We start from the raw sequence: 21,473 nt of genomic DNA, 5'->3' as shown, positions 1-21,473 counted from the left end.
AAACTACAGCGTTAAACACACCTGGAGAGAGAAAACTACAGCGTTAAACACACCTGGAGAGAGAAAACTACAGCGTTAAACACACCTGGAGAGGGAAAACTACAGCGTTAAACACACCTGGAGAGGGAAAACTACAGCGTTAAACACACCTGGAGAGGGAAAACTACAGCGTTAAACACACCTGGAGAGGGAAAACTACAGCGTTAAACACACCTGGAGAGGGAAAACTACAGCGTTAAACACACCTGGAGAGGGAAAACTACAGCGTTAAACACACCTGGAGAGAGAAAACTACAGCGTTAAACACACCTGGAGAGAAAAAACTACAGCGTTAAACACACCTGGAGAGAAAAAAACTACAGTGTTAAACACACCTGGAGAGAGAAAACTACAGCGTTAAACACACCTGGAGAGAAAAAAACTACAGCGTTAAACACACCTGGAGAGAGAAAACTACAGCGTTAAACACACCTGGAGAGGGAAAACTACAGCGTTAAACACACCTGGAGAGAGAAAACTACAGCGTTAAACACACCTGGAGAGAGAAAACTACAGCGTTAAACACACCTGGAGAGAGAAAACTACAGCGTTAAACACACCTGGAGAGGGAAAACTACAGCGTTAAACACACCTGGAGAGAGAAAACTACAGCGTTAAACACACCTGGAGAGAGAAAACTACAGCGTTAAACACACCTGGAGAGGGAAAACTACAGCGTTAAACACACCTGGAGAGAGAAAACTACAGCGTTAAACACACCTGGAGAGAGAGAACTACAGCGTTAAACACACCTGGAGAGGGAAAACTACAGCGTTAAACACACCTGGAGAGGGAAAACTACAGCGTTAAACACACCTGGAGAGAGAAAACTACAGCGTTAAACACACCTGGAGAGGGAAAACTACAGCGTTAAACACACCTGGAGAGAGAGAACTACAGCGTTAAACACACCTGGAGAGGGAAAACTACAGCGTTAAACACACCTGGAGAGGGAAAACTACAGCGTTAAACACACCTGGAGAGAGAAAACTACAGCGTTAAACACACTTGGAGAGGGAAAACTACAGCGTTAAACACACCTGGAGAGAGAGAACTACAGCGTTAAACACACCTGGAGAGGGAAAACTACAGCGTTAAACACACCTGGAGAGGGAAAACTACAGCGTTAAACACACCTGGAGAGAGAAAACTACAGCGTTAAACACACCTGGAGAGAGAGAACTACAGCGTTAAACACACCTGGAGAGAGAAAACTACAGCGTTAAACACACCTGGAGAAAAAAACTACTTTCTCCGAATATGGACGCTAGGTTTCAAGTTGTTAATATTAAGAAAATAGGAAAAAAGGTATCACAGTCACACAAGGATTTGGAGGACTCCCTGTAGTAACTCTGAGGACCCCCTGTTGAAGACCCCTGCGCTAAACGTTACTATATATAGATCTCTCGTTGAAGACCCCTGCGCTAAACCTCTCTCTCTCTCTCTCTCTCTCTCTCTCTCTCTCTCTCTCTCTCTCTCTCTCTCTCTCAATGGTAAATGGTGCATTTATATAGCGCCTTTATGCAATGTGCTTTACACTCACCCATTCACACATATACATTCATACACTGATCACAGAGGAAACCATGCAAGGCACTTCCACACCAACTCTGGGATATCTGAACCCTCCAGGCTCTATTTTGATTGATTGGTGGTCGGAGACAGTATGGACAGGCCTTTAAGTTAAGGCATAAGAGGTGGTACTTAAGACAATCAAAATACAGCCCTCCATGTTCTAATGACGGTTTCTCTACCCCTGAGCCACTGGCACCCCATATGAGAACATAAGTACATATGTGCCCTACCTCCCTATAGATATGAGATAAAGTGAACATACCTCCTATAGCAGAGGTCTTCAACAGGGGGTCCAGAGTTACTACAGGGGGTCCTCCAAATCTTTGAGTGATAGAAACCTTTTTCTTCTTTTTCATATTAACTACTTGAACACTAGTGTCCATATCGGAGAACTTTAGCCAAAAATAGCAGATCTACAAGCTCTACAAGCCTACAACGGCTCGCGCTGCGAGGCGTTGTAGGAGCTGAAGAGGGGGAAAAGTACAGAGTGAAAGGTCAAGTTTATTGACGGTTCAAGTGGTTAAATATCTGAAAACACAAATTTATATGAATCCAAAATACACTAATGATTGTACAGTCAAACAATGAAACAATATGATATCTATAAAAAAAAATTGTGGGCGTCCCTGCTTCATCTCTCTCTCAACTAAGGGGAAAACGTTGAAGACCCCTGTCCTATAGATATGAGATAAAGTGAACATACCTCCTATGGATATGAGATAAAGTGAACATACCTCCTATAGACATGAGATAAAGTGAACATACCTCCTATGGATATGAGATAAAGTGAACATACCTCCTATGGATATGAGATAAAGTGAACATACCTCCTATGGATATGAGATAAAGTGGACATACCTCCTATGGATATGAGATAAAGTGAACATACCTCCTATGGATATGAGATAAAGTGAACATACCTCCTATAGATATGAGATAAAGTGAACATACCTCCTATGGATATGAGATAAAGTGAACATACCTCCTATATATATGAGATAAAGTGAACATACCTCCTATGGATATGAGATAAAGTGAACATACCTCCTATAGATATGAGATAAAGTGAACATACCTCCTATGGATATGAGATAAAGTGAACATACCTCCTATAGATATGAGATAAAGTGAACATACCTCCTATGGATATGAAGAGTAAAGCTGAGCTCACTCCAGCTGAGCGACTGTTGAAGCGCTGTTCTCTGTGTTTAATGCCCCCGATGATCATACACACCCCCTGGTGGACGCACAGGGGACAACATGGAGAGAACACACAATGGTCATGCATACTAGAGCTGGGATACCCGACCGAAATCCGACGGGACCCGACAAGCCCGACGGGCTCGGGCTCGGGTCGGACGCATTTTCACAATTAATTGTCGGACGTCGATTCGGGTCGGACATAATTTTGATTCATAGAAAATAAAGTGTAAAACGATACAACTATCGTCTCTGTGTGTGCTATTTCCTTGTCTTTCTGGTGCACTGCACGTGGCTACGCTCAGTGCGTTGTCTTGACAACCATATGCACACATGTTCATGGGGAAAAGGAAGTGGGAGACGGAGTGTCATATGTGACAGAGAACAAACAAACAAACAAACAGATACACGAGAAGAAAAAGCGAATGAGTGAGAGATAATGTTGCCGCCAGCCGAGATAAAAGTTAACTTGTCTACGGTAAAGTTTAAAGCAATTGAAAACGAAAGAGGGAAATCAGCGCCGCGGTATGGACGCATTTCAACGTAGTTGTCAACGCAGACATAATTAAAAAGTCCGATGTTGAATGTAGCCTTAGCCTAAAACCCATAAACCATAATGGTTGGATTAATAATAGTTTTTGATTAAGAAAGACGGCCAACTGGCCGTGGACTGGCCGTTTGTGGACGCTGGATATTAAAAGCAGATGTCAGATTCGTCTATGCTGGTAAGACTGAATACATTTTGATATTGATTGAACATGTGGAAAAGGTTTGTGTGTGAATACTTTATTAACAGTTTGTAAAAGAGGATTTTAAGTGTGTGACTGCAGCGAGTCACTGACTGCAGTCAGACAAGAGTCACCAGACGCGCAGTGCACGTTATAGCCTATTATTTAATAATCTAACGTAGCCTACTTGTGTAATTATTTAAAACACTTTCACAAGCCACAATGTGGCTTAATATTATTAAGGGTAACAAACAGGCACGCTGTATGCACTCACTGCACATTATAACACGTTTGCTAGTGAGTGTAAATCAGTGGCTTCCTCAAAGAAAAAGAAACGAGGCGAAAAAGCGTTGAAAACATAAGGTTCGGGCCTCGGCTCGGGTCGGACGCTTTTTCATGATTAATGCTCGGACGTCGACTCGGGTCGGACAGAAAACTGTCGGACACAGGTTCGGGTCGGACAGAAAAAATGGGCCCGATCCCAGCTCTAATGCATACACACTAGTGCACAAACAGTCAACATACAGAGAGCATGACAGAAGACGCAACCTCTCTACATTGTTCATGGATGCAAATAAGAATACATGGGTCCATTTGGTTCCATTTGTACACTCTGAAGAGTTATAACCTTGCGTCACCCGGCTTTTTCGGGGGAAAGCCTGGTATTCGTTTACAACAATGTTGTTTTTGGCAGAAAATTTAGATTTTGTTTTAGTCATAGTCTTTTGAATAAAATGTCATTTAGTTTTAGTCATAATTTTAATAGTCACCTGAAAAGTTTTAGTTTTAGTCTAGTTTTAGTTTAGGCAACTAAATCTACAGTTGATTTAGTCAACTAAAATGTATTTTGGCAGGCCTTGATGACAACGTGTGGCGCTGCGATGCGTAGTGAACTTGTAAATCGGCTATTTTCAGCACACAACACCTGAAAGCAACCAAACATAACATGACTATCTTCTCCACTAGTCCCTCCCTAACGTTTAGTCTAGTTTTTATTTTGTTGACGCAATTGTCAATATATTTAGTCTTAGTTTTAGTCATCACAGCTTAGTTTTTATTTCCTTTTTATTTAGTTTTCGTCAGTGAAAAAAACACAGTCGACTAACATTTTTCGTCATAATTTTAGTCGACAAAATCAACACTGGTTTACAACAAGTCGTTTGATCCGGTCTAGACCGGATGGCAGAAGAAGCGGTGTCGCTTTGTCTTAGTTGGTAGTCTGCATTAAGAATAGCATTTCCCTGTGTATAATAAAGGCAGTCACACGCTACATAGTATCTGCTAAGTACACTCACATTTATATATTTCTTTGCATTTAAAAATAATAATCAAGACTATGCTGCATCCAGGGTGGTTGGGTCATCCCTTAAAGGTGTATTCAGTGATAATGAAAGTGGCCAGGGGTCATCTTGGAAATGTTTAGTTTTTTATATATTTTTTACACCATTATAATGTTCTCATTTTGATCATTAGACCCAATCACTGAATATCAGTAGGCCTACGTCTCCAGCTTCAGGATATGTATGATACTGATTTACTACGAGACTGTGGCATTTTATTCAGTTCAGTAGTTTACAATCTAGGCATTTAGCAGACGTTCTTAATTCAGAGCGACTGTGGTTCTCAAAACGTTTATTTTGACCATCATAACTAAACCTCATAACATAACTATGGCCATACTCTACCCCGATTGGTCGAGGTCTGGCAGGCAGCCTCTGAAAACAGAATCTAGCTATGCTTGTAGCACGGACCATGGTGGAAGTCCTTATATGGTCAGCACACATTCTAGTGAGGAGAATGAATGGAAAATGTACTCCGACCGGATCAAAGCCCGAAATGTGAAGCCATCCCTGGCTAGAAGAGTTGTGGAACTGTAAGGGTCCATTTGGTCACTCAAGGAACCCTGACAGTCCCCTTTTCATGAATGTGTTACTAGTTGCCATTACAAACACATCAATGCCTTGGTTGTCCCACACAAGCCACCACAATCTCATAAATAATGTTTTGGGGTGAGCATTCGGCTGACTGTACTGGCCAACACTTTTGACCACAACTAATTGTGATAGGCTATGAGAGCTGCTGGGTTCTGCTGGGAAAACTGGACAACAGGGGCATTTGTGCCAAATTGACCACATGGACAGTCATTTGGGATCAATACAAGTAGGAAAATGAGCCTACAGCCGGATACAGACAGCATTGATCACAGTACTTACATACTGGTACCGATTACACACTGGTACCGAATCTGTACTTGGTATCGACCGGAACACAAGTGATGGGTATCGGAATCAGTAAGAAAGAAATTGTTGTATCAGCACACGATGGCGTCACAATGGCTGATCTTACACTTGGTTGCATGCTGACAATAGTCACGTCGCAGAGCTTGTAGATCTGCTATTTTCAGAGCGCAACCAAACATAAAATGACTTGTCTTTTAGTTCTATTTTTAGTTCTCCCGTTAACTTTCCGTAACTTAGTTTTAGTTCACAAAATCAAACGCTGATCTGCTGTATAAGCCTGCTTCTCAAATGAAAAGAAGTTGAATAAAACAAAGATAAAAATAATCTCCTCACGGGGATGAAGAGGATGCACCCCAGCAGGGTGCCGGTCAGCGCAGCCTTGACGATCTCCTCGTAACACTTGGAGCCGGCGCTGTGGCCCTGGAGGAGAGCTGTGATGTAGAAGGTCATCTCTGTGATGGAGCCGAACGTAGCGTTGACCACCGCTCCCACCGCAAAGTTACTCTGAGCTGAGAGGCTGGTGGGGACACAATTCACAATACAAAGTTACTGAGCTAGGAGACTGGGACCAGGGACACGTAGAGAATGTTAGAGAGGCAGGGGATGACATTTCTAGAAGGGCCTTTTGGTGAAAATATTGAAAATAGCAGACCTCCAAGCTCACAATGTGTCACGCCGGGACACATTGTGAGCTTGGAAGGCAGCTATTTACAATGCTTCATGCCACACAGAGAGGGCAATTCTTTCAACATAAGATGCTGCATTCAAGTTCAGGAGAGTCTGGACAAGGCAATTCTCTTGAATGCTGCCTTCAGGTATGGCATGGAAAGAGGGGCATTTGCATTTCTTTCACCATAGTAAAAACTGCATTCATGGTCTGGAGGGTGCACTTTTTACAGACGGATAAAAGAGCAGGGGCTCAAGCCCCCTTTGATGACTGGATGCATGTGCCTGGCTGGGACATAAAACGTACAATACAATACTCCTTGCACTGTTATGCTTGAGCTGCAACTACTGTACATAAAGAGATACTGTGAGGCTGAATTGCACCTACTGTACATTATATGTACTGTGAAGTTGAATATACTAACCTGTTGCACAAAGAAAATACTGACGTCAAAAGTCTGGTTATATCAATGTTCAAAATAAAACAGCATATCACTAAGTGTTTATTTCTATTCGGTAACGGTTGTGCTGGTCAAGTCTTTTTACTTTGAAGCTTTCTTGTGTGTATTCAAGGCAGAGGCAGCAAATAAAGCCCCTTACAGGCCTGTAGTTCCAGCTACCCACTACTGGGAGGCGCTACAGGCCTATAATTGTGACCCAGTCGACCAGACAGTCCTTCCCCCCTCAACCCACAGATATAAAAAGCTAGATCAACGTACATTTTCTGAGTGTCCTATCAAGAAAAGGCATGAACAGCTCAAACCTAAATATTAAAAATAAAAATAAAAGTTAACTTAAAAGATAATATATATTATATACAGTATATTCATGAAGATGCCGCAGAAAAGACCACTCGTAGCTTAATTCCCTTTTAAAAGCTATGACGCTTAAACAGTCAGATTGTATTATAATCACATCTGAATCAATATATCATCTAACGGAACTATCCCAGTAGGAATGTGAATCAATGTCTAATGATCCAGCATTTCTGACGTCCGTTGCAGCCACTCACTTTCACCTGGCTCTGCAGTGGTGGTAGAGAGTATAAAGGGCCAAGGCCCCAGGGGGGTCCCCACATTATTTTGTGAGGTCTCCAGATGATTAACTTAATGTGCAACATTGTTTTCTCCCTAAACCGTAAACAAAGCAACATAAAGTTTAAGTGTATAGAGGGTATCTGCACATTTCTAAAGTGACAATTTAAGGACTTTTTAATACCTCTAAAATGACAAATGAAACATTGGCCAAATATTAGAGGCAGAAACTGTGAAAATAGCCGATCTACAGTGCTGCCATTTTCACAATAGAACCGTGTTATACAAAATGTAATGCCTCAACTCTTAGTGCTCGTCAGGGTCCCAGTTAAAATATGATTATTTTGGGGGCTGTGGCCTGAAAAGGTTGAGAACCACTGAACAAAAATCAGACGCACAAATCCGGTATCCGTCAGCCTTTAGTAACGTGTCGTTACCTGGCAATGCCCATTCCTACGAAGTAAAGACTTTACCTGGCAATGCCCATTCCTACGAAGTAAAGACTTTACCTGGCAATGCCCATTCCTATAAAGTATGACAGAGGGATGATGGAGGAGATGGCTGTGGCGAACTTCAGCTCTGGACTGGTGTAAACGTTGCCACGATCCATGTAGCCGATGATCAGTGTCACCACGACCAGAAGCAGCATGTCTGGGGGACACTAGAGTTATGGACTAGACACCGGTTACACCATGGTGGAAATACTACTCACATTCTTTACTTTGGTTTTTCACAACATGGGTTTACAGTTTATAGTTTACAATAAGCAGGTAATACATCAATATAATAAGCAAGATAATATGTCAGTACATCAACAACAATACAACAAATTGCATAGAAATATCAATCTAGAAAAATAATAACATAGATAGACCACGCACCTAATCAGTATACAACTTTTCTAAAACCTAAAAATGCTATCTAGCTTTATGTATGGTCATTGAGGGAAGGGGAGTGTTTCAGTAGTGCTATGGGTTTAGGTGGAGTCTGAAGAGGTGAGTCTTCAGTCCACGGCAGAAGCTAGGGAGTGAATATGTTGTCCTAAGTGCGACAGGGAGTTTATTCCACAGTTTGGGGGCCAGGGCGGGGTTGCACCAGCTGTTACTAAGTTATAACGTAGCCTAGTTGTAACGTAAATGGCTTCTAAGTCAAGACTTACATAACATACATTACATACATTACTAAAATGTCAGGTGTTGCACCACACAAATTTGTTCTTACGTATCTCTAAGTAACTACTAAATATTTACACCACCCCTTGGGCAGCACTAAGTCTTTACTAAGTAACCTATCTCTATGGGAGTAGAGCAACTTCACTACTAACGTGGCAGACAGCATTATATCGGCTATTTAATTAATTCAACAATGAAACGACCCATCTGTTTAAAACATACATTAAGCCCTATATACATTTCGGCCATTTGAAAATAGCCGATCTTAGTTACAAACTAACTAGTAGTTACTAAGCCTCTAGTAAGGACTTTACTCCCTAACTTAGGGCAGAACTTACGTTCTGGTGGTGCAACTGGCCCCAGGAGAGCAAATTGTCTAGGACGAGTGGAACCCTCCCCTGGATTTAGGGAGGGTTCTGTCAGCATCCCTGTGGTTGACTGGGTTCATATTTTAGATTGTAATTAAATAAAAGAAGAGTGTTAACACTAATTACTTAAGTACATTTAAGTACTGTACCCAAATGAACTTTTGAATTATTTGTAATTTACTTGAGTATTGCCACTTTCCAATACTTTAAAACATCCCCCGACAAACCAAACTCAGCTTCTTCTATGCAACGGTAGAATCTGTTCTCCTCTATGGTAGTGAATGCTGGACCCTGAAGCCAACCCTGCAGCAGTCTCTAGACGGGTGCTACACCGGAATGTTACGTGTAGTGCTCAACATCGGCAGGAGTACACATGTCACCAACATGAATCTGTATGCTGGAATATTAAAGGTGATACACCATGAAAATTCACTTTTCCTATTTTAAAACCTTTTTTTGGGGTCCCACTAGCACCTTCTATCCTCGCAAAGTCCCATTTCAGACCGTTGTGTCTTTCTCTGGTTTTGGGAAGGTGGAGGTTAAAAGCATCCCACGGGTTCTCAAAACAGGCTGTCCAGATTTTCTGCCGTTTGTGGGGTCATAAACGTCCGTTTTTGAAGATTTGAATATTTTTATTTTTTTTTCAAAAAAAATCTTTTTTTTTCAAAAAGTATTTTTTTTTTTTGGGGGGGGGGGGTCGGTGGTACTGCAGCTGAAAATGCTCTGATAGCCATTCAAAAATGAGAGGCTCTCTATTCAGGAGTGGTAATTTAGCCTCAAACCTTTTGAAAAACGTTTTTGGGTCAAACAATATGACATAAATACTTTTTAAATGCATGGTATATCACCTTTAAAGCTATACTGTGTAAGTTCAACTAGTGGTCAGTAGCGGTATTGCTTTTTTCGGCCGTTTTTCGGCCGGAGTCGTCGCGGACCACCGCGGCGGACCACCGGAGCGGCGCCGCAAACCACCGCGACCGATAGTAATCCGTGGAGGGGTAGAACGCATGGTAGAACGTAATTTTCTGGCCAGGATTTGTGGATTAAGAGGTTAAAATCCTTCACCATGGTAAACACTGTAGCCAAGCGGAGGCGCTTCCTGGAGACCAGAGCAGATAAGCTGTGATTGGCCGGTAGTGTACCATGTGTGCATGATCGGCGATGTGATTGGGCAACGTATACACAACGTATACAGATGATGCAGATTACGTCATTTTGGCGCGAAATCCGGTCCACGGCCAGGATCATAGAAAACATATAAAGAGAAGGCTTCAGAAGCTGAAAATAACGGAGTGGGTGTTCTAAAACGTTAGCGATTTAACAGTTAGGACAATTTTAAGATTTGTTTTATAAAAAAAGTTACATGGTACAACTTTAAGGGTGAGTGATAAGATAGCAGCCAGGAGAATGAGACTAGCAGGACACTGCCAAAGACAACAGGAGCTGCCAGCCAGTAAACTGGTGCTGTGGGAACCAACACATAGGCACCGGTCACGAGGACGTCCCACACTAACATATTACGTGGATGAACTCAAGAAAGACACAGGAGTGCAAAGCACCAAGGAGCTGTCAGGATGTATGGAGAACTAGGATGACTGGAAGCCACGATGGAAGGCTGGTCTGAGGACCACCTAGAGAGAATACTTTTACTTCTACTCCACTACATCTCGGATCCAAACATTGTACTTTTACTCCATTACAATTATTTGAAAACTTTAGTTACCAGTAAGACTCCCTAATCGGGAGATAAGCTAGCGTAATTTTAGGGCAAAACGTGTAGGAGCAGTGTCCAAAAATGTGTTTTAAAAAATTCGGCCTGAAGGTGGCGCAAAATGGGACAGATCCATGTTGATGACATGAGTGTAGACATACTGTGTACCGATTTGCGTGAATTTAGGACAAAAATAGTAGGAGCTGTGTCCATAAATGTGTTTTGCAAGAATCAGCCTCATGGTGGCGCTAGAAGAGGGTCAAGTGAGAATTGATGGAGGTTGTGGTTTGGCAGGCAAGGAGTGTGTATGCAAAATTTGGCATGGATCGGGGCAACGGTTGCGGAGGTATGAGCAGGGCAAAAGTGTGACGTGTGAGAGACTGACAGACAGCTGGTTGAGGTTTTGATAGTAACTGCCATCTGACGGTTGCAACTAGTTACCAGTTTTCAGATATAAATTAGAATATTAAAAACATACATACATACGACTTTAGCCATATTTTATAACTAGGCTATTTGAACACAGCCGATCTACCAGCAGCTCACAGGTATTTCTATATGGCTGTATTGCTACTTTTACACAAGTAAAGCATGTGAGTATTTTTTCCATCACTGATTGTAGCGTGACTGCATTCATTCAGTCATTCTGTCATGCTATACAAGTCCATTAGCAATGCTTTCTGCTCAGTTCATTCTACTGGATGTGGGGGTTGGGGCAAATAGCTAAGGCCAATGAAAGTACAGAGAGGGGGGGGGGGCCCGCTGGCCTCGTGGTCAAGGTGCATACCACATACTAGGCTATGATGCCTGCTGGCGTCGCCGGTTCGATTCCCAATCCGGACGACCTTTGCTGCGTGTCATTCCCCATCTCTCTCCCCATTTCCTGTCAGTCTACTGTCCTGTCAAATAAAGGCATAAAAAGCCCAAAAACAAATCTTAAAAAAAAAAAAAAAAAAAGAACAGAGATAAAAACAGCTTTGTTGATCTGATTGACTCTAGATGGTTCCAAACTACTTGTAGAAACCGCCACATTTCAGAGAAAAACAACAACAAATCGTTTGGGTTATTCTCAAGAAAAGGACTCGATTTAGGCCATTTGTTGATCTGTTGCCAGGAAGAAATCTTTGTGTGATAGAAAACCTTCTATTTTTTTATATCAACCACTTGAACCCTAGCGTCCATAATATATTCAGAGAACTTTAGCCAAAAATAGCCGATCTACAAGCTCACAGCGCCTCGCAGCTTTTCGGCAAAGCGGTTTGGCGTAGAGGGGAAAAAAGAGAAGACTAAGCAGCATGGAGTTTGGAAGAGCTAGTTTGGAACTCCTACCGATTCCTCCTCACTCCAACTGACTCCTTGGAGGTGGAGGTATCTCAAGTCTCGAGCAAGCGATAGATAGAAAAGCATAGATAGAGGCATTGGCTGATGACGTATAGTAGCTACCCTAACCTTTGGTCAAATGGATGCTTGCCAGACTGAGAAGAGAAGTGACAAACGTAATGACTGAGCATGGTTAACTCTCAAATACCTAGATTTTAAACACTTTAACCATTATTTTATGCTTTAACTTTAAAATAGCAGATATACAAGCTCACAGCGCGGCACCGAGTGCCGCGCTGCGAGCTTGTAGATCTGCTATTTTTGAAAAATCGTGAAAATGTGTGCAAGTCTTTGAATATCTTTGACCCGATCTTTGACCCGACTTCTAAATCCTTACCCTAAATCATGTTGTTCTCAAACTTTTTCATGTCAAGGACCCTCAAAATTACAGGTATTTGGCCACGGACCCCCATCTCAAAATATGTTGTTCCAGGGACCACCCAGAAGCAAATATTTGAGTTACAAATGTTCAAATGTTAAATAGATATATTCAAAGACTTGCAAAGAAAAATGATTTTTCAAAACTAGCAGATCTACAAGTTCGCAGGGCAGCACTCGGTGCCGCGCTGTGAGCTTGTATATCTGCTATTTTTCAATGGTCAAAGCAGTCAATAATCCTAGGCCTAAATGGGTTAAAATGAGATCATTGTCAGTGTAGAAAAGGATACTGAGAGCGAACATGTGGATTCCCTGGAAGGTGTATTTATAGTAGTACACATTAAAGGCTCGGTAGCAGCACAGGATCACCTTGGTTTCACATCCATGGAGCTGCAGAAAAACACACAACACTCATTTTACACTAAGTCACATACAGTATTACCCATGGATTCAAGCTCAAATAATATGTCACGACCGAAATCTAACTATTAATTTACGGAATGTCTGTCTGTCTGCCGTCTGTTGTCTATCTGCATGCTGACATCACTGATACTAAACAGTGTCATGGTAACAGCCGCATGCTGAAACAGTGCCATGGTAACAGCCGCATGCTGAAACAGTGCCCAAATTTGGAGATGTCTGACATCACTGACTGACGTCAGCCCATATTTGGAGATGACCGACATCACTGATACTAAACAGTGCCCAAATTTGGAGATGAAATCATGACTGACATTACGGTTACTAAACAGTGCCCAAAAGATGATACACCCGCATGCTGAAACAGTGCCAACATTTGGAAATGACTGACATCATTGATACGTTTTAAAGGAGTAGTTCACCCCTTTTTTTATTTTTTTATTTTTATCGATTACTTAAGGCTTTATCATAGTCTGAGGTGAAGCGTGATCACCTCAACTTTTAGGTGATAAGCTATCTCCTAAAAATGAGATGGAGGCCATCATAGTCATGGTGAAGTCCTATCTAAAATGCATTTGGGTCTCCATCCGGAAATCAATGGGGTACAAACTCCTTATCAAATGATTGGCAAGGACTAGTAGTTAGTAAACAGCGGAGGCGGTACCTTCCTGGGGGTGTGGATGTGGACGTCCTCTGGGGGCAGCAGCAGCACGGTGGCCAGGGTGCGGGCGTTCATCTTGGCCACAGGGATGGTGAACACCAGCAGCCAGGAGAGAACCATGGCCACGGAGTGGACCAGGACCAGCACCGGGTAGCCGGAGAGGAGCCACAGCAACGTGCTCACACGACACTGCAGAGAGGAGGTTAGGGTTAGGATGTTAACACTGGAGGGATGGGGGACATGGTGGGTTAGGATGTTAACACTGGAGGGATGGGGGACATGGTGGGTTAGGATGTTAACACTAGAGGGATGGGGGACATGGTGGGTTAGGATGTTAACACTGGAGGGATGGGGGACATGGTGGGTTAGGATGTTAACACTAGAGGGATGGGGGACATGGTGGGTTAGGATGTTAACACTAGAGGGATGGGGGACATGGTGGGTTAGGATGTTAACACTAGAGCGATGGGGGACATGGTGGGTTAGGATGTTAACACTGGAGGGATGGGGGACATGGTGGGTTAGGATGTTAACACTGGAGGGATGGGGGACATGGTGGGTTAGGATGTTAACTAACACTGGAGGGATGGGGGACATGGTGGGTTAGGATGTTAACACTAGAGGGATGGGGGACATGGTGGGTTAGGATGTTAACACTGGAGGGATGGGGGACATGGTGGGTTAGGATGTTAACACTGGAGGGATGGGGGACATGGTGGGTTAGGATGTTAACACTGGAGGGATGGGGGACATGGTGGGTTAGGACGTTAACACTGGAGGGATGGGGGACATGGTGGGTTAGGATGTTAACACTGGAGGGATGGGGGACATGGTGGGTTAGGATGTTAACTCGTCCAGTGCCACCACTAGATGGAGCCCAACTCCTGCTCAATGGCCGGAATATAGCCTATTGACCAACCGCTGTAGCTGTGTAAGCCCTGCGCAGCCATGGCGTGCGCGATGACTTTCGTGCGTGTCATCACTATGCGCCGGAAGGCCTTGGCTTCCATTACCTCTAGGCTAATGTTATTGTTAGAAGCACATTTTTCCCCTTGACCAAGTGTTGTCTTCCATGTTAAAGGATTAACAGTAAGGACTTCATGTACGTCGGGCTGGGCATTTCTCCCCAAGCAGTGCCTTGGGAGAACCAACGGCAAGGACAGCATGGAACATTGGGGGAATGGGGGGGAAAGGGGAAAAAAAGAGAAATCTGGGCAAATGTGAGAAGTTTTGTGATACGTTTGAATGTCAAATATAATGTGCTCAATAAAACAGATATTTTTTTTTTAAAAAGGAGCACATGTTCCGTCTACTTTGCCGCAAATAAAGGCTGTGCTCTTCCAGAAAAGCATAGGTTCAGAGAAAATGGGCTTCAAAGTTGGCCATCTGCATTGGATTACATTGAATAAATCAGCGGAATATGACGATACTAACGTTAGTAAACGTAGGACGACTCGGTCGACTCGGACCACCTACGTTTTCAAGAATCAGCTCACGGTAAGGACAGCATCGCTTGCCGACAAAAGAGCCGAACTAGTTCGGGATCAGCACTCCAAATTGCGTCGCTAGCCAACAAATAGAGCCGAACTAGTTCGGGATAGGCACTAGAAGAGTTAACAGGTAGGTGGACACTTGGAGAAACTTGTTGTGAGCCTGATAGTTGCCCAAATTACATGGTAGGCTACCAGGCAACTAGTATGTGTTTGAATGTTGTTTGAATGTAAGTTATAAGTTATTGACATGAAAACTGGACTGAAATGTTTTGGCCACTGTGTTGAAACTCTCACACCCTTTTTTATTTTTTGTGATGTTATATTCTTATCATACACCGCTAGTTATATTATTATTATTTTAATTGCAGTTGGGAAAATGTTGTTGTTGGGTAAAGGGGGTACTTTGATTCAAAAATCAGCAATAGGGGGTACTCAAGCAAAAAAAAGATTGAGAAACACTACTCTAGTCTAAGGTATATTAATGACATAGTTCAATGTTGAGAATGGGTGGTTCTCCCCTTTAAAGACATAGTTCAAGTGCACTATAAAACAAACATGGGTAAATTCTCTTTCCACTGCACTGACACCAAAGAGTGGAATGCCCTGAAACCATCTGTCCCGCCCCGCACCACAGACCAATCGGAAGCCGCGGTGGCTGGAAAGCCGTGTTCTATGTCCCACCTCCCATTGGAGATACAAGGCTTTCCAGACTGTGAAGCGGAAAGACAAAACAAATCACAGAACGGAGCGAACAGCCTGGCACCCAGGCTAGTTTCCTCCAGCCAGGGACCAGTAAAGGTTAATCTCTGTATAGAGAACTGACAGCATCCATTTCTTAACACATTGGATGTCCACGATTTTGTATTATTTATCTCCTCTAAGTGCCCAGGCCCACCACCATTGTGGCTAATCCGGCCTTGCTGCGTCAATGCATGCGCGATGACGTCACTTGGTCACATGAGCGCAGACAGGATGTTATTGTGTAACTTTCTGTAAGGGCTAGTGTTGATCATAGCTGTTCATTGCCGATCAAAATTTGGACATTATGCCGCACACGGCCACAGTTTTAGCCATAAAACAAACATCGGAGATAAAGGGCTTTAAAGATGGGGAAATGCATTGGAGTATACGGAGAAAAACGGCCGCGCGATGCTCTCAGCGTCGACTCGAACCGACTAGCGGCTAATGGGCTACATCCAGGCGCAGCCACAACCTAAAGGTGAGATATAAAGCTATACTGTAAATACAGTAAACGCGTCCAACGCGTCGTGGGCCTCCAGCGACATCAAATAAATTGTCGCGTAGACACCTCGTGGGCGTCCGATGTGTTAAGCTGTTCTGGGAAAAGCATATTATTCACATCTTGTTGGTTCTTCTCTCACCCAGTGATGGGAGGTGTTCTTGTCCTGGGGTGGTGGGGGGACGGGGATGACGACAGGGACATCCAGAGGGACAGGAGAGGACACAGAGACGGGGGTGGAGTCCTTCACTCTGTCCAGGTCCTCTCTGTCCTCTGTGTCCTCCTCTTCCTCCTCTTGGAGGGAACCACTGGTTGGGACCTCCTGTCCAGGGACGTGCAGAGAATGTGTGTGTGTTTTTTTTTTACCTATTTAGGCCTAGGATTATTGACCGCTTTAACAATTGAAAAATAGCAGATATACAAGCTCGCAGCGCGGCATCTGCTATTTTTGAAAAATCTAGATATTTCTTTGCAAGTCTTTGAATATATCTATTTAAAAGCGAACATTTGTAACTCAAATATTTGCTTCTGGGGGGTCCCTGGAACAACATATTTTGAGATGGGGGTCCGCGGCCAAATACCTGTAATTTTGTGGGTCCTTGACATGAAAAGGTTTGAGAACCACTGATTTAGAGGAAGGATTTAGAAGTCGGGTCAAAGATCGGGTCAAAGATATTCAAAGACTTGCACACATTTTCAAGATTTTTTTGAACACCAAAGACCTCCGACGTAAACAAGACTGTAAAACGACTTATTTGAGTTGTTCCTTTTAGGCGGGGTGTTTAACTAGTTCACAGCCAAATCGCCTTCCATCGCCATTTTGAGGAGGGTGAGGCAGCCAGATCGCCAAACGTCGCCTTGGGGATCATTTTCTGATCATTTTGGTATTTTTTTGACATTTTTTGAGCTATAAATGACCTTTCTAGCTTAATTTTAGTCTAAAGTTACATATTCGAAGGAAGTGACATCATCGATGACGTAACCCGGAAGTCGTTCGGCCATAACATAGAATGGGCCTTTTTACAGCATTGAATGTTGACGTTTTTCTTATCAAACTTTACCATATTTAGACCGATTTTCATTCGGAAAAAAATGGCTGGACTGACAGATTGGTCACTCAAGAGCAAAAACGAGTGTAAATGGCGTGCGCACGACGTTCGGATCGTGTTTTATAGCTCCCGTTCGGCGGACCGGGAGACATAATGGCCGCCAATGGGCGCCGCCATTATGGGTCTACTGCTGTCCACTCGCTAGTCCAGACTCTAGGAGATTATCGTTGGGCACACTCTAGTGGATAGTACTAGTACTACATTCTACAACAATATGATCCCTGTTGGGTTAGATTAAAGCTAACTTGGAAATTAATAAAATTCCTGGCAGTATAGGCGCACAAGCCTATTGTAAATGGCTGGGAGAGAGTTCTTAACTGTACTTGTACTGTACTACATGTTTGTCTAATAAAATATTCAATCAATCAATTGATGATGTCTATGATCTTACCTTTTGTATGGACTTCCCAAACGGCCATATAAAGTAAAAGGTCAACTTCCAACACAATTTACCTGGGAAAAGAAAAGGAGGAAAAAGCATGCTTGCAATCAGCTTTCATCGCCTGATCGAAATCTTTTGAGATATTTTCATATTCATACATTTTCAAACAAAGCCTTTCAGGCTTGTTTACGAAGCCTAAAAGCCAAGGTGTTGTGAGCTCTGCTATTTTCAGCAAAGACATTTAATGTAGAGCCAAAACAGAAGAGACACTCGCATAGAGCCCTGAGGGACACTGGTCAACCATAGGGTATCGCTGTGGGAAATCAAATGTTTCCTTGATGGATTACAATAGTTTATATATGAATGTTGTTGGAAATCCCTCTGGGAGAAATAGGGTTTAAAGGTAGGGTAAGTGATCTCACTAAAGTTTCAGTTTTCATGAAGGTGACAGGCGGGAGCCTTCCTCCAATCATGATCAACGGTTTTAGAAACTGCTTCTTTCTCCTCACTCGAGATAAGGCTGAAGTCCAAATGTGGACCAAACACTCTATAGCAATGTTTCTCAAACTCTCTAATTTCAAGGTCTCCCATTAACTCTGACAGTGTACAAATGGAATGCAAGAGTTACAGACTTGTATGGGTCCATTTAGACCCCCATAAAGGAACCCACAGAGTCCCTGGAATCCACTTTGAGAACCACTGATCTATTAGTAACCAGTACTATCAGAACATTTGAATTAAATTAAATCACTTACCCTACCTTTAAGTGGTTAAAAGGTAAGGTTAAGGTTGTTACCATAACAGTAGTCTCGCAAGGCCAGACTGTTGCCTCTGCGATTTGGGCAAATGCTCCCAGCATACAGTCTGGCAAACGGAAATAGAAACGATGAGTGCGAGATAAAGAGGATGTGACGCAACCGCCCCCTTGGTGCAGTAGCAATAACATGTCCTACTGGAAGCGTTATGTCTTCTTTCAGTATTTCTGGGGGAGTTATTTCGTCTTTCTCTGGTGTTATTGGTGTTACCTTCATGATGTTTACAAATGTTTTCTTAAACTATACATGCATAACAAGAATATGCTGCTCGAATGACTCTGTCTGTGCGAGTGTGCTTCTGTTATGTTTCCAGTGGGACTACAGTTCAGTGCAGCAGTGGCTACTTCCGATACTCGCCGTTCGGGAGCTGCCGTTCCAGACTCTATATAGCATTCGGAGTAGTATTCGGAATAGTTGTCTGGCTACGCGAGACTACCATAACAGGGCATACGAGCGGAGTGGAGCGTGAGCGGTGCGGGGAACGGAGTGAGCCGTTTTTTAGTTGAGCGTGAGTGAGCGACTTTTATAATGGGTCTGAGCGCCCGACCCTCCTCCACTCCGAGCTGATCCTGTTGGGGCCGCACGCCGCATGTTTCCAACAAAACAGTGGCGAGTGGACAGCTCTCCAAGTCTCCATCAAAGCCGAGGCTCACGTTACCGCAGCCATTTGTGTTGGGAACACACTGGCAAAGGAGAAAGTGTTTCGGACATGGTAGCAAACAACTTTTTTTACTTCGATTGACGGCCCTGAGCGGAGCGTGGAGCGAGTGCGGAGCGAGAGATGCGAAAATCAAGTTGAGAGACGGAGTGGAGCGGTCTGGTGCGAGTGGGACAAGAGCCTTCTAGAGCGCGGAGCGGCTTTTGTCACCGCTCCACTCCACTCGTGTGCCCTGTACCATGAGGAAAATAAAGATAAGGTGAAGGTTGTTACCATAAGGAGCTCCACAGATGCTCAGGAACATCAGAGGACAGAGCAGCAGGTAGACCAGAGAGACCCACCATCCAAACATTAACACATAGACCACGTTCCCAAAGGAAACCACGGAACCTGCACACATTAACACAAACACATAGACCACGTTCCCAAAGGACACCACGGAACCTGCACACATTAACACAAACACATAGACCACGTTCCCAAAGGACACCACAGAACCTGCACACACACATTAACTATCTTGTTGCAATCAATTCAATCTCTTTGAAGGTCCAAGTTGCCATGGTCTCCATAGAGTTCCATGTAATTCATAGTGCACGGATCATGCACGCCCATGCCTAGATCATGCACCACGTGTGTTCACAGCTTTCAAACAAAAGAATCCGCTTGGAAACAAACATGGCTGCCATGTTTGAAAAATGGGGTTGGTATGGGGGTTAAACATTTTTTTTTTTTTTTTAAGTTAACACAACTAGTGCCTCTTAATCTGAAGGTTGCTTGGTGCCTCGGTGCCACGCAGTTTCCTCCATAGGCCGCCGCTATTATTTTGAAGGGCTGGAAGGGGGTTGTTTTTGTTTTTTTGGATTATCACTTGACGGCAACGATTACGTCATCTAGTCACATGACATTGTGGGATCAGAAGAGGAAGATGGCTGCGCCCTGCCTTGTGCCTTGTTTACATTTAGATCTGCTGCAAAATGTCTCAAAATGGCTATTTTGTTTAAATGAAGTTTCTTTATGGGCCTCTCCATTGACTTAACATTGAGGAGCTTCACTTCGCGTGCACGCCCAACGTGCGTTGTAAACAAATCGCCGACATTACCGATGCGGGCGGGACCGGAGCGACGTACAGTAAGTAATCATATCTTTACTGTATATACAGTAAGATTCACAGTCCTCACCGTCAACGGCGCCATGGTATTAACCCTTTCAATGACGGTGAGGACTGTCAACGGCAGCAGAACAGTTAAGGAAAAAAAAAAAAAAAAAAAAAAAGTTTTCTTCAAAAACGTCCCAAACTCGGGAAACTCTGGGTTGGCACAGGTAGGGTACCTATACAAACTCTGGAAACTCGGGGTTGGCACTGAAAGTGTTAAAACAAACACATAGACCACGTTCCCAAAGGACACCACAGAACCTGGATGGAAACATTATGGATTCATATTAATTAACCTGGACACAAACATTAGGAATTCATTGCGACCGTAGGTCAGTTTACTATCAGAGCGGTCACAGCTTGTCCGTGTCTGTCTGTCTGTCTGTCTGTCTGTCTGTCTGTCCGTCCGTCCGGACATCCGTCCGGGCGGGTAACACCTGACACTGTGGTTCCCCTGACACATCACTGTGACATCATAGTGATGTCAGATACTCAGAGCAGGGATCTCCATGTATGGGTATAAACAGGTGACATCACAGTGATGAGTCAGATACTCAGAGCAGGATATATGGGCATAAAAGGGATTCTGTTAGGGATTTCCATATATGGGCATAAAAGGGATTGTATCCCATATGATTCCCTGTTAGGAGAAGCACACTAACAGAATCCATATATAGCCAAGACAGATGGCCAAGACAGACCATATCTGTGTGGCTGGTTCTACAGACAGGGATCTCCATGTATGGGCATAAAAGGGATTGTATGTATGATGTCAGACGTCATAGACGTCATAGGGCTTTCACATAACGAATAACAGGGTAAGCATGTTTGGGCTCTCACAGCATATCTCTATATACAGTACATGGATCTCCATATATGGGTACCAGGGGTCTCCATATACGAGTAACTGGTCCGATATAACTAACCTGGACACAAACATTATGGATTCATATTAATTAACCTGAAGAGGCAAATTATTGAATGAATAATATAATTAGGCTGAGATGATCGTTATTATTTGACTGTAAGAAGCCCTATTGATATAAAA

General features: G+C 43.4%; 1 protein-coding gene across 1 annotated transcript in view; it reads right to left on the bottom strand.

Annotated features, from left to right (window-relative positions):
• cax1 (cation/H+ exchanger protein 1) overlaps positions 1 to 21,473 on the bottom strand; it is a gene marked incomplete at both ends in the record, with an annotated part of 63,233 nt that overhangs the window by 8,253 nt on the left and 33,507 nt on the right. The window contains 8 exons of the mRNA XM_080753912.1: positions 2,752 to 2,851; positions 6,116 to 6,299; positions 7,992 to 8,133; positions 12,782 to 12,881; positions 13,576 to 13,761; positions 16,448 to 16,627; positions 17,806 to 17,867; positions 19,543 to 19,713. Coding sequence (XP_080610038.1) covers positions 2,752 to 2,851; positions 6,116 to 6,299; positions 7,992 to 8,133; positions 12,782 to 12,881; positions 13,576 to 13,761; positions 16,448 to 16,627; positions 17,806 to 17,867; positions 19,543 to 19,713 — 1,125 coding nt within the window. The remainder of the gene's footprint in view (positions 1 to 2,751; positions 2,852 to 6,115; positions 6,300 to 7,991; positions 8,134 to 12,781; positions 12,882 to 13,575; positions 13,762 to 16,447; positions 16,628 to 17,805; positions 17,868 to 19,542; positions 19,714 to 21,473) is intronic.

This window comes from Nannobrachium achirus (genome assembly GCF_963921795.1).
Source record: "Nannobrachium achirus genome assembly, chromosome: 23".
NCBI lineage: Eukaryota > Metazoa > Chordata > Actinopteri > Myctophiformes > Myctophidae > Nannobrachium > Nannobrachium achirus.
The sequence above is the reverse complement of the archived record's forward strand: the minus strand, read 5'-3'. Positions and strand labels throughout refer to the sequence as shown.